Genomic DNA, 14,231 nt, shown 5'->3' with positions numbered 1-14,231 from the left:
GTCCGAGCCGGTGGTGCCGCCGAAGAGAAGAAAAGCCGCTGGAACCGCCGACTGTCCCTTCGCCGGAGCTCCGTCTTCCGGCCACCATAGGTCGTGATTTTTGGCTCAACTTGTAGCCCTCATCTAGGTGAGTAATCCCTCAAAAGGTTTCGGCTAAATTCGATCTCGTTAGGGTGGTTTGTATAATTGAAAGTTTTAAGGATTTATGGTTGTTTGTGTTCGATCGACATGGTTAGGCTTAGAATTGGAGTTTGTGTTAGTCATGAAAGTTGTAGAGGAGATTGAGAGGAAGATTCTGTTAAAATTTGGTAGCATTTGCAGGTCGCCGGAAAACGGCTGCCGGCCGCCGCTGCCGGTTAGGAGATTTTTAGGGTTTTAAATGTGGAATGTTAAGAGGAGTATATTGGTGTGATTTATGGAATTTTTGGATGAGATTTGGATAGGTTTGTGATTTTCCGAAGTTTGGTATTTTTGGCGGTTAATTAATGTAGAATCCGGCCGTAGGATTTAAGTCGTATTTTGAGGAGGTTATATTTACGACTGTGGAGTATGATATTTAAGTTCGGATCGTTCCGATGTAAGAACATCGAAGTTAGGCAATGATGAGCGTATTTATGGCTCTCGGGTAATTTTGCCTATTTTGATTAAATATGAGATTATTGGTTGGGAAATTAATATTTTATTTGGAACAGGACGTGAGGAGGCTCGAGCAGATGAGACCCCAGATCGACATCAGGCTTAGGCCTAATTTGTGAGTGGACGTTTATTTTAAATAAATGCATGCTAAAGTTCACGATTGAATAATTAATGTCGTGGAGTATTTTGACGTCATCTTAATTTTTGATGATTTTTACTTCTCTTGGAGAGATACCGAAAATGGGATTTTCGGTGGATATAAATATGTATTTATGAGAGAGTATGTATAGAAAATGCTAGCTAGCCATATGTGTCTGTCCACCTTAATGGCGTAGCATATAGCCGCATTATGGTGTGACGTGAGCGTTGGACGTAAGCGTAGTAGCCATATTTGAGTGTTTAATTCATATAGGGGGTATGGACACATATTTATACACCCGTCTGTCCACCTTGATGGCGTAATGTAGCACCGCATTAAGACGTGACGTGAGCGTTGGACGCGAGCGTAGTAGCCCTATATAGACCCATGAATTTATATAGGGAGTATGGACGAGTGTAAATACATACATATATTATAGAGTCTGAGAGGCTCGATATTTTATGGGATAAAAGTTTTATCGCTTGCGGCATGCATTCGATTTTTCCTTAGAAATTAATTTGGGGAAACATAAATATTATATTTATTATTTTATTTTTGTCCACTCACTCTAACGTTATTAAATGTTTTCCCCTGGGCCCTTCGTTTTAAATTGCCCAGTCTGCAGAGTTCAGGTTGGATCTAGTAGGAGACGAGGCATAGTCACCCGCATTTCTGCCAGTTTTCGTCAGTAGGTTACCTGTTCAACCTACTCGTGTTTTCTTGCTTCCGCTTGTGTTTAGTAGCTCTGAATACTTTAGAATTTTTGTATATTATGCGATGTTCAGAAGTGATAAATTGAGAGTGTAATTTGAAATTTTCGAGTTAGGGTTGTCCATCTGCAAGGGAGATTTTCTTAATCTTTTCAGTAAATTTTCCTTGGAGGTGGTCCCCGCACGACTTACTCTGGGTTTCAGGGTGAAATTCGGGGTGGGTCGTGTCAATATATGAGCTATATATAGTGAAGCTCACTAAATTTGATGCCTCATAATATGGAAATGTATCTCAAATGTCACTGCAACTGGATAGTTATACTAAAAATCGAACATTCACAAAAATATCTAGGAGTATTACAAAAATCAATGATAAGGGTTTACTAAGACCGGAAAGATCCCAATGGATCAAAGTATTGAAACATGACTAATTTTAGTACACTAGTACACCATATATAATAATATAGATTATAGTTTTATCCTTTTTGCTCTGATGTCACTAGAACACATATACACAAGGAAGTAATAATTACTTGTTATTAGGAAACTAATCATTTTATGTAAAACAAGTTTGTACATAATCTGGGAGTACAAAACAATCAAAAATATTAAAGCAGTACTCTTTGTTAGTTGGTGCTTCTTAGAATACATAATATTATTTACAGAGATTCTCGATATTAAGAGAGTTGCGATGACTTTGGACATTAGAGCAGTACTCTTTGATAGCATTAGAGTAGTCACTATGCCAAAAACAACATCAGACGACAGTTGAGCATTGTCGTATGAAGAAAAATTATATGTCGTCTGAGGCCCTGCCATCTGATCATCAATCAGACGACAGTTCTCCACTGTCGTCTGAGTATTGATTAGACGACATATGTTATGTCGTCTGAAATTTGACAAGTCTGGAAGGTTTTTGAACTTTATTTCATCTGAATAAAAATCCAACAACATTTAAATGTCGAGTGAAAGAAGAAAAAATGAATGATTTGTCGAATTAGATGTAGTGTGATACAACCATACATTGCAAATAATCGTCAAGTTACAGAACCTACAACGACAAATATATTCACATGTTGACAATTTAATGTCATCTGATGTTATTAAAGTTGGAAAATTACTAGACTCTATGTCGTCTCAATGTAAAACCAACGATACATATATGTCGTTTAATATGGCACTTATGTCGCCTGATAGTTCGTTTAACTTGGCTTTTATGTTGTATGGTATGATGACTTATATCGTTTGATTGTCTATTGGACTTCATATTATTATTGCTTGTTATAAAACTTATGTTGTTTGATTGTCTATTGGACTTCACAATTTTATTGCTTGTTATAAGCACTTATGTTGCTTGATTATGAATTGAACTTCATATGTAACAAAATTAAGAATAGAACAAAGAAAGTAACACTTTATTGAATGTTAGTAACCCACTTCAATTACAAAATCATTTGAAGCGTAAGAATACATTTTGATCTTAATCTACATATAACTACATTCTTATTCCTCTCTTTTACCATGAGCCAAGTGAATCCCCAAAGCAACAGCAAGATGAGTCGTGTAAGAATGTTGAGGCCTGAAAAAGAGGTTAAGAAATAGAACATGCATGATGCAAAGAACACATATCTAGATATATTTATGAAAAGTAAAAAAAGCCACAAACCTGTGAGAAAGAATACAGAACCCACAAGCTGTAAGTACCTACAAGTTAACTTCCACAGTTAGAAAACCTAAGAGATTACAAGAGTAAAGCATCCCTTAATGCTAACCAAAAATATGATTCTTATAGTAGCACTAAGCTTTTATCAGAATTATGAAACGTTTGAAAATAAAATCTTTGCAAATATAGTGATAGACATGCATACCAAACGTACAAACGTGCTAAACGTACAATGGAATGATTATACAGCAGAAAAGTGAAACACTATGGCCTTTCACTGGTGCTAGACCTAAATCTTTTTGAACAGCTATTAAGAATCTTAAAACTGAAGGAATCTGTCTATTCATTCCTTCCATTAATACAAAACATAGTCACAGAGTTCAAGTATTTCCCATCAAAACTCTAGTTTGATTGAGGAAGAGAGTATTGATATTTAAATTCATTGAGAGTACCATAACAAACTTTTGGATACGTAATATGCTATTGAACTATAAAATTGCAAGATACTATGTCATACCGTATATCTTTAGGACCAAATGACTCCTCCAGTATGCTTATGGCCTCCAAATACAATGGTTATGCCTTATATATAACTTATTAAGAAACCAAGACCTACCCCAGCCTAGAATTAATAGTTTGTTTATCTTCCGTTCAAGATAGAAATAGAACAAGGATTCCAAAATTCAGTAAACACATCAAATAATCCTAATCCTAATGTAAACCCTATCCAGTGAACACATCATCCTAATGCATCAATGCAATGCATATCCGTTTATCAACATGTAGTCCTCATATTGATTTCATTAAGCCAAGTAGACCAACATAGAAAATAATGCACTTTTATGCATAAAAACATAATGATATTTTCAGAAACATCTCTAACCAGTGAAGACCCCCTACTTAGAAATTCTGATGTGCGACTCACAGCAAATACCTCTTGACCAACCTTCAGTTCCCTTGTATCCTTGTTCCTAATATAAGCATAAGCAGTACCTGTAGTCGGTTGTGCATAAAACAACCTCCCAAGCCCGTAAACTAGCAGGCATTCCACCACAACAGAGGCCGCCCCGAAGTATCCACAACAGGGGCCGGGCCCGACCCTGGTGGCAGTGTTGGGCTGGGGTGGATTCAGAAGCCATAAGGGAGTCGAATGTGAAGTAACAGCAAAGACACTTGTCTCACATCGGTTTTCAGGTGAAGAGAATCCACTCTGGGCCATAAATATGGCCCAGTCGCCAGTTTGTCAGGTATCATAACTATCCTCAATAATTACATTCAACCACCATATACTGACTTAAGCTTCGGAGGAGGAAAGACCGGAAGCTCCCGGTCCCCTTTGTTATTGCAGGTCAGCAAGAAGGCAGCAGACCATCCACTTGGCATATTATAAGCTTCTGCGAACCCGTCCGGAATTGTACAGAAACATTTGGCGCCGTTTGTTGGAATCACTACAAAAAACCAACGTGACTCGATGGCTGAGTTAATCGAACATCAAGACTAAGAGAGGGAGGTGATATTAGGAAGGACCCCGGAAACCGCAAGGGGAAGTTCAAGAATTACTGGGAGAACCAATCGGGATGAAACACCAGAGTATGTGCCACGGGATCTCAATCCTCAGGAGGTAGCCGAGATGTTGGAAGATATGAGGGCTCAAATCACTCGGCTAGAGCAACAAGGTGCCCACGATCGAGTAGAAACCTTCGGGAGGGAGCGCAGGTTGGAAAGGGATAACGCCACGCTCATGAGAGCGCTAGCCCGGGGAGTTGAGCACCTGGAGGCTTTGGACCGGGCTGGGGAATTGGATCGGGCGGCCACGTTTCAGCAGACGGGCACCCCTGTGGGAACGAACCGTAGGACAGTGCATATAGGAACGAACTTGTTCCCGGATGAAATGCGGGATGAGGAACCGCCGCCCTTACCCGAGCCGATCCCGCAAGTCCAAGTTGGAAGGCAAGGAGAGATGGAAGAAACCTTGAGAGCTATCAGGGATAGCGTGGCGAGTTTGGCTGACCGAATCTCGGACGCCGAGAGAAGGGGGACGCGTAACCCAACACGCGCGAGTTTTGAAGAAAGGGGGACCGTTCACAAGAGCGATCGTCCAGTCCGTCCGGCCGAGTGCAGCCAAGCTACTGAAACTGAGTTACAATGGAGATCGAGACCCCCATCTCTTCCTCGATAGTTTCAAGTCTCACACGAACGCTAAAGGGTACTCGGATGCAATATGCTCCAATATGTTCCAGGAAACATTAGTAGGGGAAGCACTGAGTTGGTTCTACGAGCTCCCATCAAACTCGATCGATTGTTTCCGAGAGCTGGCGGACAAGTTCGTCAATAGATTCATTTTACAAACGGATGAGCAGAATGCCGCCCAATTGTTCAAGGTAAAGCAAGATATGAGTGAGGGATTGAAAGCTTTCATGAATCGATGGCAAGGTGCCACGGCCAGAGTCAGGAACTTTGACAAGAAGGTTGCAGAGGAGGCATTCATTCAAGGACTGCTCCTTGGAAAATTTATGTATGCAGTAAGAATCAAATTCCCGCAAGGTTACGATGAGCTTATGGAGATGGCGGTCAGGCATGCGCAGGCAGACCATGATACATATGGAGGGACCTTGGCCGGGAAGAGGAAGATCGGAGAGCAAGGAGGAGGATCGCCAGTACAAGTGGTCCAAGAGATAAGGGCCTGGACTAGGGAGCAAGAGCCGAACTTGCACCCAGCTGGAAATAGGCACAAGGAAAGAAGCTGGGGAAAGGCGGGGAAGCAGCATAACACACAAGGAAAGACAAAAGGGCCTTACCAAGATACCGGGTACACGAGGATGGCACCGGCAAGCCAGGAACACTTCTCGACACTCAACGCCACCTACGAGGCCATATGGAACGAGAATAAGTCCGCCATCCCACCTCCCTCTGCCCGAAAGTTCCCCCCCCCCCCTCCCGACTCACCAAGGAAGACACCGGAAAATTTTGTGGGTATCACGGGGAAGCAAGCCATAACATTAACAGTTGCATAAAATTGAAAAAGGCAGTAGAGCGCTGGATACAAGAAGGAAAGCTGCAGCAGTATGTGCCCGGGCAGAGGCATGTGGGGGCAATTGAGGTATACGGGACAATCAACACCATCCATGGCGGGTCCCGTATAGATAATAGAAGCAACAAGGCAAAAAAACAGTGTACGAGATCTAGGGATGGCCGGGAGATCTTGGCCTTTGGGAGTAGCAGTAATCAGCAAGTAACAGCCGGTTGAAAGTCCGTTACCTTCCTAGAAGAGGAAGAGGAGGGGATAAGGCTGCACGAGGACCAAGTTTCTAAAAAACGCTAGGCGCTAGTCGGGCGGACAGCGCCCAAAAGATTAATCGGGGATTAAACAGGGATTAATCGGATTTATATTTTTGTATTTATTTTATTTTTTAATAATAAATAATTATATGAATATAATTAAAATATGTATTATAATGTCTGAAAATAATGAAAAAAACAACATATAACGCTGAAAATAATGAAAATACATAGCATATGTCCTTAAAAATGTACTAACAACAATGTTCTTAGAAAAATAAGAAATACAATTCAATATTTCAACAATAATGTCATTGAAACAAGTAAGAAACGCAATTAAACAACAATATCCTAAAGAAAATCCAAAAATAAAAAACACAATTCACCAACTAGGCAACAATGTCCAAATACAATTCAAATAACTAAAAATACATTCTTGTAAGCCTACTCCTCCTATTCTTCTTCTCCACATCCTTCAAGTACGTCTTCGGTATCAGAATCAAACTCAAAATCCATAATTTATTCTTCCTCTTCATTTGAATCCATGGTTTTCACTTAAAAAATAAAAATAAAAAAATAAAAAATAAAGTTTTTTGGCCGCCCAGCCGCCTAGCTGCCCGCCCAACCGCCCGCCCAGCCGCCCAGGTGCCCACCCAGCCGCCTAGGCGCCCGCCCAGGCGGCCAAAAAATGGCCGGCCGCCTACACTCGTCGATTTACCTAAAATCGGGACGGCAACCCTTCTCCAGGTGCCCAGACGGCCGCCTAGGCAGTTTTTTAGAACCTTGACGAGGACCTATTCCTAATAACATTGCAACTCGACCACTATATCACAAAGAAGATCCTGGTTGACACGGGAGCCACGGTCAACGTCTTGTTCAGGAGTGCCTGGAAAGGACTGCGTCGAGGAAGTAACAAGTTGATGCAAGACCATGAGCCGCTGATAAGCTTCTCGGGTGATGTGGTCCATCCACTAGGATCGGACAGCTTTGGGGTAAGTATGGAAGGCCGAGAGGGAATTGCCCGGGCTACAGTCGAGTTCATCGTGGTCGATTGCAAGTCGTCCTATAACGAGATCTTGGGAAGGCCCGCGTTATGGAAGCTGAAGTCTTTTGTTGCCGGCCACATGTTGATGATGAAGGTCCCAACCCTGACCGGGGTCATTACGATCCAGGGAGACCAAGCGGCAGCAAGGAGTTGTTATGCGATGGACAACGGAAGGAAAAGATCTGAGGTTCTGTTGGCGAGCCAGGCCATGGCATCCCCCTCGGATCCTTATGTAGATCCAAGGGATGATACCGACTCGGATGAGGAGCGTCCGGGGTCGGCAGAAGAAACAGAATGGTATCAGTCTCAGATGAGTTCCCAGATAGGCAAGTGACCATCGGGACGGGGCAGGCACCAGGGGTACGAGCGGCCTTGATGAACTTCTTAAAGAAAAATAGTGGGGCATTCGCTTGGACGTATAGGGACATGCCCGAGATATTTAGCGGAATCATAACACACCAGCTAGGAATCAAGAAAGGATCCCCTCCCGTGCGGCAAAAGAGAAGGACGTTTAAGCCAGAAAAGTATGAAGCAATGAGGGGGGAAGTGCAAAAGTTGATAGACAAAGTTTATACGGGAGGTCAGATACCCCCAGCGGTTGGCCAATGTGGTCATGGTTCCAAAAAAGTCAACAGGGCAGTGGAGGATGTGTGTAGACTACTCAAATCTCAACAGGGCATGCCCAAATGACAGCTTCCCGCTCCCACGAATAGACCAACTGGTGGATTCCACGTCTAGATTCGAATTGTTAAGCTTCATGGACGCCTATGCGGGCTATAACCAGATCCGGATGGATCCAAGAGATGAGGAGCATACAACTTTCACGACCGATAGGGGCCTTTATTGCTATAAGGTAATGCCTTTCAGACTGAAGAATGCGGGAGCGACTTACCAGCGACTGATGAATATCATGTTCGCCGAGTACCTCAGGAAAATAATGGAGGTATATGTCGATGACATGCTGGTCAAAAGTCTAAAGGCCGAGGAGCATATAGGGCATCTCGAGAAGGTCTTCGAGGTCATAATGAGATTCGTGATGAGATTGAACCCTCAGAAATGCATCTTCAGGGTTGTCAAAGGAAAATTCCTGGGACATATAATTAGCAGGAGGGGGATTGAAGCCAACCCGGAAAAGATCCAAGCCATATTGGACATGGAAAGGCCCAAGGAGAGGAACGAAGTGAGTTCATTGGCCGGGAAGATTTTTGCCCTTGCCAGATTTGTGTCACGGCTCACGGATAAGTGTGCCCCTTTCTTTCGGTTGCTGAAAGACCAACGGTGTAAGGAGATAGTATGGGGACCCGAGCAGGAGGAAGCATTCATACAGATAAAGGCATACCTCACGTCCGCGCCGGTTTTGTCAAACCCAATCCCAGGCGAGATGCTTTACCTGTATATCGCGGCTTCACAGTCAGCAGTTAGCTCGGTCTTGATAAGGAAAGAGTCTGATGTCGAGCACGCTGTATTTTACGCCGGGAAGGGGTTCACACCGGCCGAGAGCAGGTACCCGGATGTAGAGAAGTTGGCCTTGGCACTTATTATAACCGCAGAAAGCTCAGACACTATTTCCAAGCACACTCGATAACCCTTTATACTAACCACCCCCTCAGGCAAATTATGCAAAAGCCAGAAATCAGTGGGAGGCTGGTGAAATGGGCAATAGAGCTGGGGGAATTTGATATCCATTACCAGCCGAGAGTGGCAATCAAGGGCCAAGCAGCGGCTGACTTTATATCAGAGCTCACACCCTTGAAAGTTGTAGGAGAGTCCTCTGAGCCCGCTCCCACGAAAGTTGTGGGAGTGTCCTCTGAGACCAGCCGGGAGGACAATGGTCCCGGAGCGGATAAGGAGATGCACAGCGAGAAGCCACCGGCTCAACTCTGGAGACTTTATGTGGACGGCTCGGTGATGAGAAATAAAAGCGGGACGGGAATAATATTAGAGACTCCCGATGAATTCAAACATAAATACGCCCTAGAATTCCAATTCAATGCATCAAACAATGCGGCTGAGTACGAAACTTTAATCGGGGGATTGCAACTCGCCCGGGGCATCGGAGTGGAAAGAGTGGAAGTATTTAGTGATTCACAGTTGGTTGTAAATCAGGTCAACGGGAGCTTTGAAGCTAAGGAGCCTCAGTTGCACTCTTACCAAACATTATCAAAAGCCTTCATGCAACGTTTTAAATCGGCCTCTCTCTCTCACATCCCCCGGAAAGCAAACCGTCATGCAGATGCCCTCGCCCGGCTAGCCACCGAAGGGCCTGGGAAAGGCAGAAAGAAGGCAAGGATTGAGGTGCTTAGGCAGCCTAGTGTCAGTAAGACAATCTCTGAGATATTCATGGTCGAGGCGGGACCCGGAGAGCCAACGTGGATGGACCCCATAATCGAGTTCATGAAGGCAGGGGTACGCCTGGAGGACAGGCGGCAGGCACGAAAGTTGCAATCGAGATGTGCTAGGTACACCCTCATGAACGGGAAGTTATACCGCATAGGTTACAATCTCTCAAACCTCAGGTGCGTGACAGAGGAAGAAGGAGAAGTGATCATGGGAGAAATCCATGAAAGGGTGTGCGGGAATCATTCTCGATCCCGGTCGTTAGCACACAAAGCGTTACACACAGGGTTCTTCTGGCCCAACATGGGCGCCATGGCGGATAAGATGTCGGCGAGATGCCGTAAATGCCATTTGCACGCCAACGGGATACATTCCCCTTCCATTGCCCTATCAATATTGTTGTCACCCTGGCCTTTTGCACAGTGGGGCCTTGGTCTCATTGGGATACTGCCTACGGCTCCGGGCCAGTTCAAGTACGTGATAGTAGCTGTTGACTATTTCATGAAATAGGTGGAGGCAGAGCCCTTAGGGAAGATAACCATCGAGTGTGTGAAGAATTTCCTGATGAAGAATATCTATTGCAGATTCGGGGTCCAGGAGACAATCGTCACTGACAATGGCACACAATTCAATAATAACCATATGATTGAATTCACGAAGGGCATGGGTACCAAGATGGTCTTCGCGTCGGTGGCGCACCCGTAGACCAATGGTCAGGTGGAGGCAGTTAATAAGATCATAAAAAAACTCCTGAAAAAGAAGTTAGACGACGTAAAGGGCTTGTGGGCACAAAAGCTGCTGGAGGTATTATGGGTAATCAGAACCATAGCAACAGAAAGAACGGGAGAAACTCCTTTCAACATGGCCTTTGGCACGGAGGCTGTTTTGCCAATCGAGACGTTAATACCATCGGGAAGGGTCGAAAATTTCGATGCCACAACCAATGAGGAGGGTCTCCGTTTGAACATTGACCTCATCGAGGAGAAAAGGGAATGAGCCGACCTACACAACCAAGTCTACAGGCAACGAGTTACACACCACTATAATAATAGAGTCAGGACCCGGATGTTAGGACTGGGGGACTGGGTAATGAAGAAAATCATGACCAAGACGGCAGCCCTGGATCCGAACTGGGAAGGGCCGTACGAGATAGTTGAAGAGGTCGGTCCAGCAACATTCTTTCTCCGGGATCAGGATGGGATAGTCACCGGGCACCCTTGGAATACGGAGCACCTGAGATTCTATCCAGTGTGAAATGGGAACGAAACCCACCCTCAAAATTTACATTTGTAAGTATTGCGGCCCCCGGGAGGATAATGAATCCCGGAGGATGCCTTCATTCATTTTGAAAGACTTTATATATAAGAATGGGGAAATGAAATTCAAACTCTAATGATGGTAATCCACTGGGAGGCATAAGTCAATTGAATCCCAAGTAAAATCAATCGGGATGGTAACCCATCGGAGGCATAAGTCAATTAAATCCTGAGTAAAATCAATCGGGATGGTAACCCACATGCAGGCATAAGTCAATTGAATCCCGAGTAAAATCAATCGGGATGGTAACCCGCCAGGAGGCATAAGTTAATTAAATCCTGAGTAAAATTAATTAGGATGGTAATCCACATGGAGGCATAAATCAATTGAATACAATGTCGAGCAAGTAAAACCGAGAGGTAAAAGTTATTGCAGTCCCCAATAACACCGAGCGGGATAGGCCTAATACAAATATGTAGCACAAGAAAAGCAAGTAACAAAATTAGAGGCATAATATATTAAAACTCGCCATGCCGGGCGTGTACCACCAATGGGAATTTACAAAAACACCGGGACATGTAGTCACCGGGTAGGGCACGAGGCCATTGTCTTACAACAAAAAAAAGAAGCAAAAAAGGGTAAAATTACAATTTATGCCCCTTGGTCGTCTTCTTCCTCGTCCCCGAACGACTCGGCCTGATTGTCGTCCTCCTCGGCGCCCTTGTCAGCGGCCTTCTCGGACGGCTCGCCTGTCTCCTGAAGCTCTTTTTCAACAGCTTTCTTGGACTTGGTCTCCCTTTCCCTGGCATCACATCGGCGGTCATCTTCGTCTTGTCTAGATACCCAAGGCGACTCCATTCGCCAAACTTCTCAGTGATCCTACTATCCCGGGCGGCTTTGAGCATGGCTTTGAGCTCGTCCGATTCCTTAAACTTCGCCACGGCAAGCTCGCCCTGGGAGGGAATCTGGCCTTGCAGGTCGAGAATCTGGTCGTCCTTTTCCTTCAGCTTAGCCTTTAGCATAGCGTTCTCCCGCTGAAGCGCGTCGATGTCGCACTCCAAAGCTGCCACCCGCTCGGCTTTTCCTTCAAGGTCTTGGGTATGAAGGTTGAGCTTGGCAAGCTTGTCCGCCAGCGAGAGCTTCTCTTTCTTCTCGGCCTCCAAGCTTTTCTCCACCCTCTTCTGCTCGGCCCGGAGGTAGGTGATTTGATCATTCAGGTTAGCTAAGCGCTCCTTCATCTCGTTGGAGTCTTCGCTGGCATCAATGGCATAGACGGCGAAGAAGGCCTACAAGAGTTAAAAAAGAGTAAGTACAGCATCCCGGGTAGTAAGTTGGAATAAGTAGGGAGACGGCTACCTTCAACATCGCCTCCTGGGCGTATTGTCGGTTCTGCTGGGGAGTGTTAGACCCCACCCTAATCCGGTCCAGCTTGATTCCCTTCAGATCACCCACCATGTCGCAGACGAACTTCTCATCGGCACATCCATACTCGTCCAGTATTTGCCGAATGGGGGTCTTTCGAATCTGGGGAAGAGCGTGGGCGAGGGCGCCCAGGCTTACGGGTCCGCCGGTTGAGGGACCTACTGATTTCTGCTTTTTTAGAGGTGGAGAGGCCCCAGTCACGCTCAGGTCGGTCAAAGTCACAATGTCGTCCCGTTGAGACTTTGACTTCTTGGACGAGGGTTTCTTCTTTTTCTTATAGCCCAAGTTGAGGTTGACAACGTCACTGCTCCTCCCGGGCTCCTCCGGGTCATGAGACGGCCTCCCGTACCCTTCGTCGGAAATCTCCATAAGCACGGGCGTCTCTGAAACCCGAGCGGTAGAGTCCGCCACATTCACTTCAGTGTTTGAAGCGGTCTTTCCGACCTCCAAGAGGTCATGCAGCAAGTCCAGGTCCGAAGGTGTGAAGGGCGAAGCTTACGTCTGGGAACCTTGGCTACCAGCAAGCGCAACAGTTAGTAGAGAAATCAAAGAACAAATGCAAGTATAAGCAATAATCGAGACATTAAGCTGGAACCTCACCAGGCATTCGGCCGGGTTCACAGTGAACTAGCACGCCCCACCGGGTTAAGTTGTACGAGCTACGATCTTCGTCCGAGGGCCAGGCCGCAAATATCCGGCCAATCCGTTTCTTCTCGATTTCTAATAACGAGAAGGACTGATCTCGGATATACCTGAACTGGTTGGGCACGATATATGTGGGGCAATTCTTTTACCACCGACCCCCGGCAAGCACTACCTTTGCGCGCCAGTTGTTGTTAATAGATGTAGGCAAATCCGTAACGGGAGGCAAGTAATCCCGAGCGGCGAAGGAAACACACCCAGCGCAATTCTGCTTTTTTTGAGTACGAGAGGCGGTAGAGAGCTCGAAACTCGTTGATAGTTGGAAACCCCATCTCGAACAAGTAATACAGGCAGCCAAGTGACAACCTTGGCTGCCGGGTGCAAAACCTGCATCAAATAAACCCTTTTTATCGTTAGTAGCATTGAGTAAGTAGGGTATCGTATAGGACCGGGGATTGAGGGTACCTTGCAAAACAAAGCGTTAGAAAAACACAACAAATATTAACAAGTAATAAAACATTTAAACAATTTACAAAAGTAGCTACTGTTCCATAGAACAGCAGTCGAAAACCTAACCTAAACTACTCAGAAAAATATGAAAATTTACAGAGATCTACTAGACACACAGAGGAACGACTGTACAAATTTTCAGGGGATTCGGAGATCGTTTGATACGAAAATAAAATAAAAGAAAACAGAGAACAGAAGAGTGACGAAAATCCTAAACTAAAAAGAAACAAAAACCTAAGCTACTATATACATGTGATCATCTCTTTGCACACAAGAAAACACTAAATCAAATTCATATAATCAAGTAGCTATGTAATTTCAACCCAAACAACCTAAATCATGCATATGGAGAAACGAATCAAATTCCATGTTTCAAGTAATTTACCGACGCGGACTTAACTACTTAAAACCCTTCTAACCTCTCATAGATATGTACCGACGCGGACTTCATATCCAAAATAGATCAAAGGAAGAACTTGAACATGTTAGAATGTAATTCACCGACGCGGACTTCAAAGACATCCTAGCATGCAACCTATAACTCCTTACCATTCTAGTTCATGTTTACCGACGCGGACTTAACACAAACAA

General features: G+C 44.7%; 1 protein-coding gene across 1 annotated transcript; it reads left to right on the top strand.

Annotated features, from left to right (window-relative positions):
- Positions 1 to 8,085: 8,085 nt before the first annotated feature.
- On the top strand, positions 8,086 to 10,514 carry LOC101294534. The gene is made up of 3 exons (XM_004292997.1): positions 8,086 to 8,975; positions 9,083 to 10,282; positions 10,394 to 10,514. Exons 1-3 carry the CDS (start codon positions 8,086 to 8,088, stop codon positions 10,512 to 10,514), a joined length of 2,211 nt encoding a protein of 736 aa, XP_004293045.1.
- The last annotated feature ends 3,717 nt before the right edge of the window (positions 10,515 to 14,231 follow it).

The sequence above is a fragment of the Fragaria vesca genome, linkage group LG2, assembly GCF_000184155.1.
Source record: "Fragaria vesca subsp. vesca linkage group LG2, FraVesHawaii_1.0, whole genome shotgun sequence".
Lineage (NCBI taxonomy): Eukaryota > Viridiplantae > Streptophyta > Magnoliopsida > Rosales > Rosaceae > Fragaria > Fragaria vesca.
Note: the sequence above shows the minus strand (reverse complement) of the source record. Positions and strands in the feature narration are given on the sequence as shown.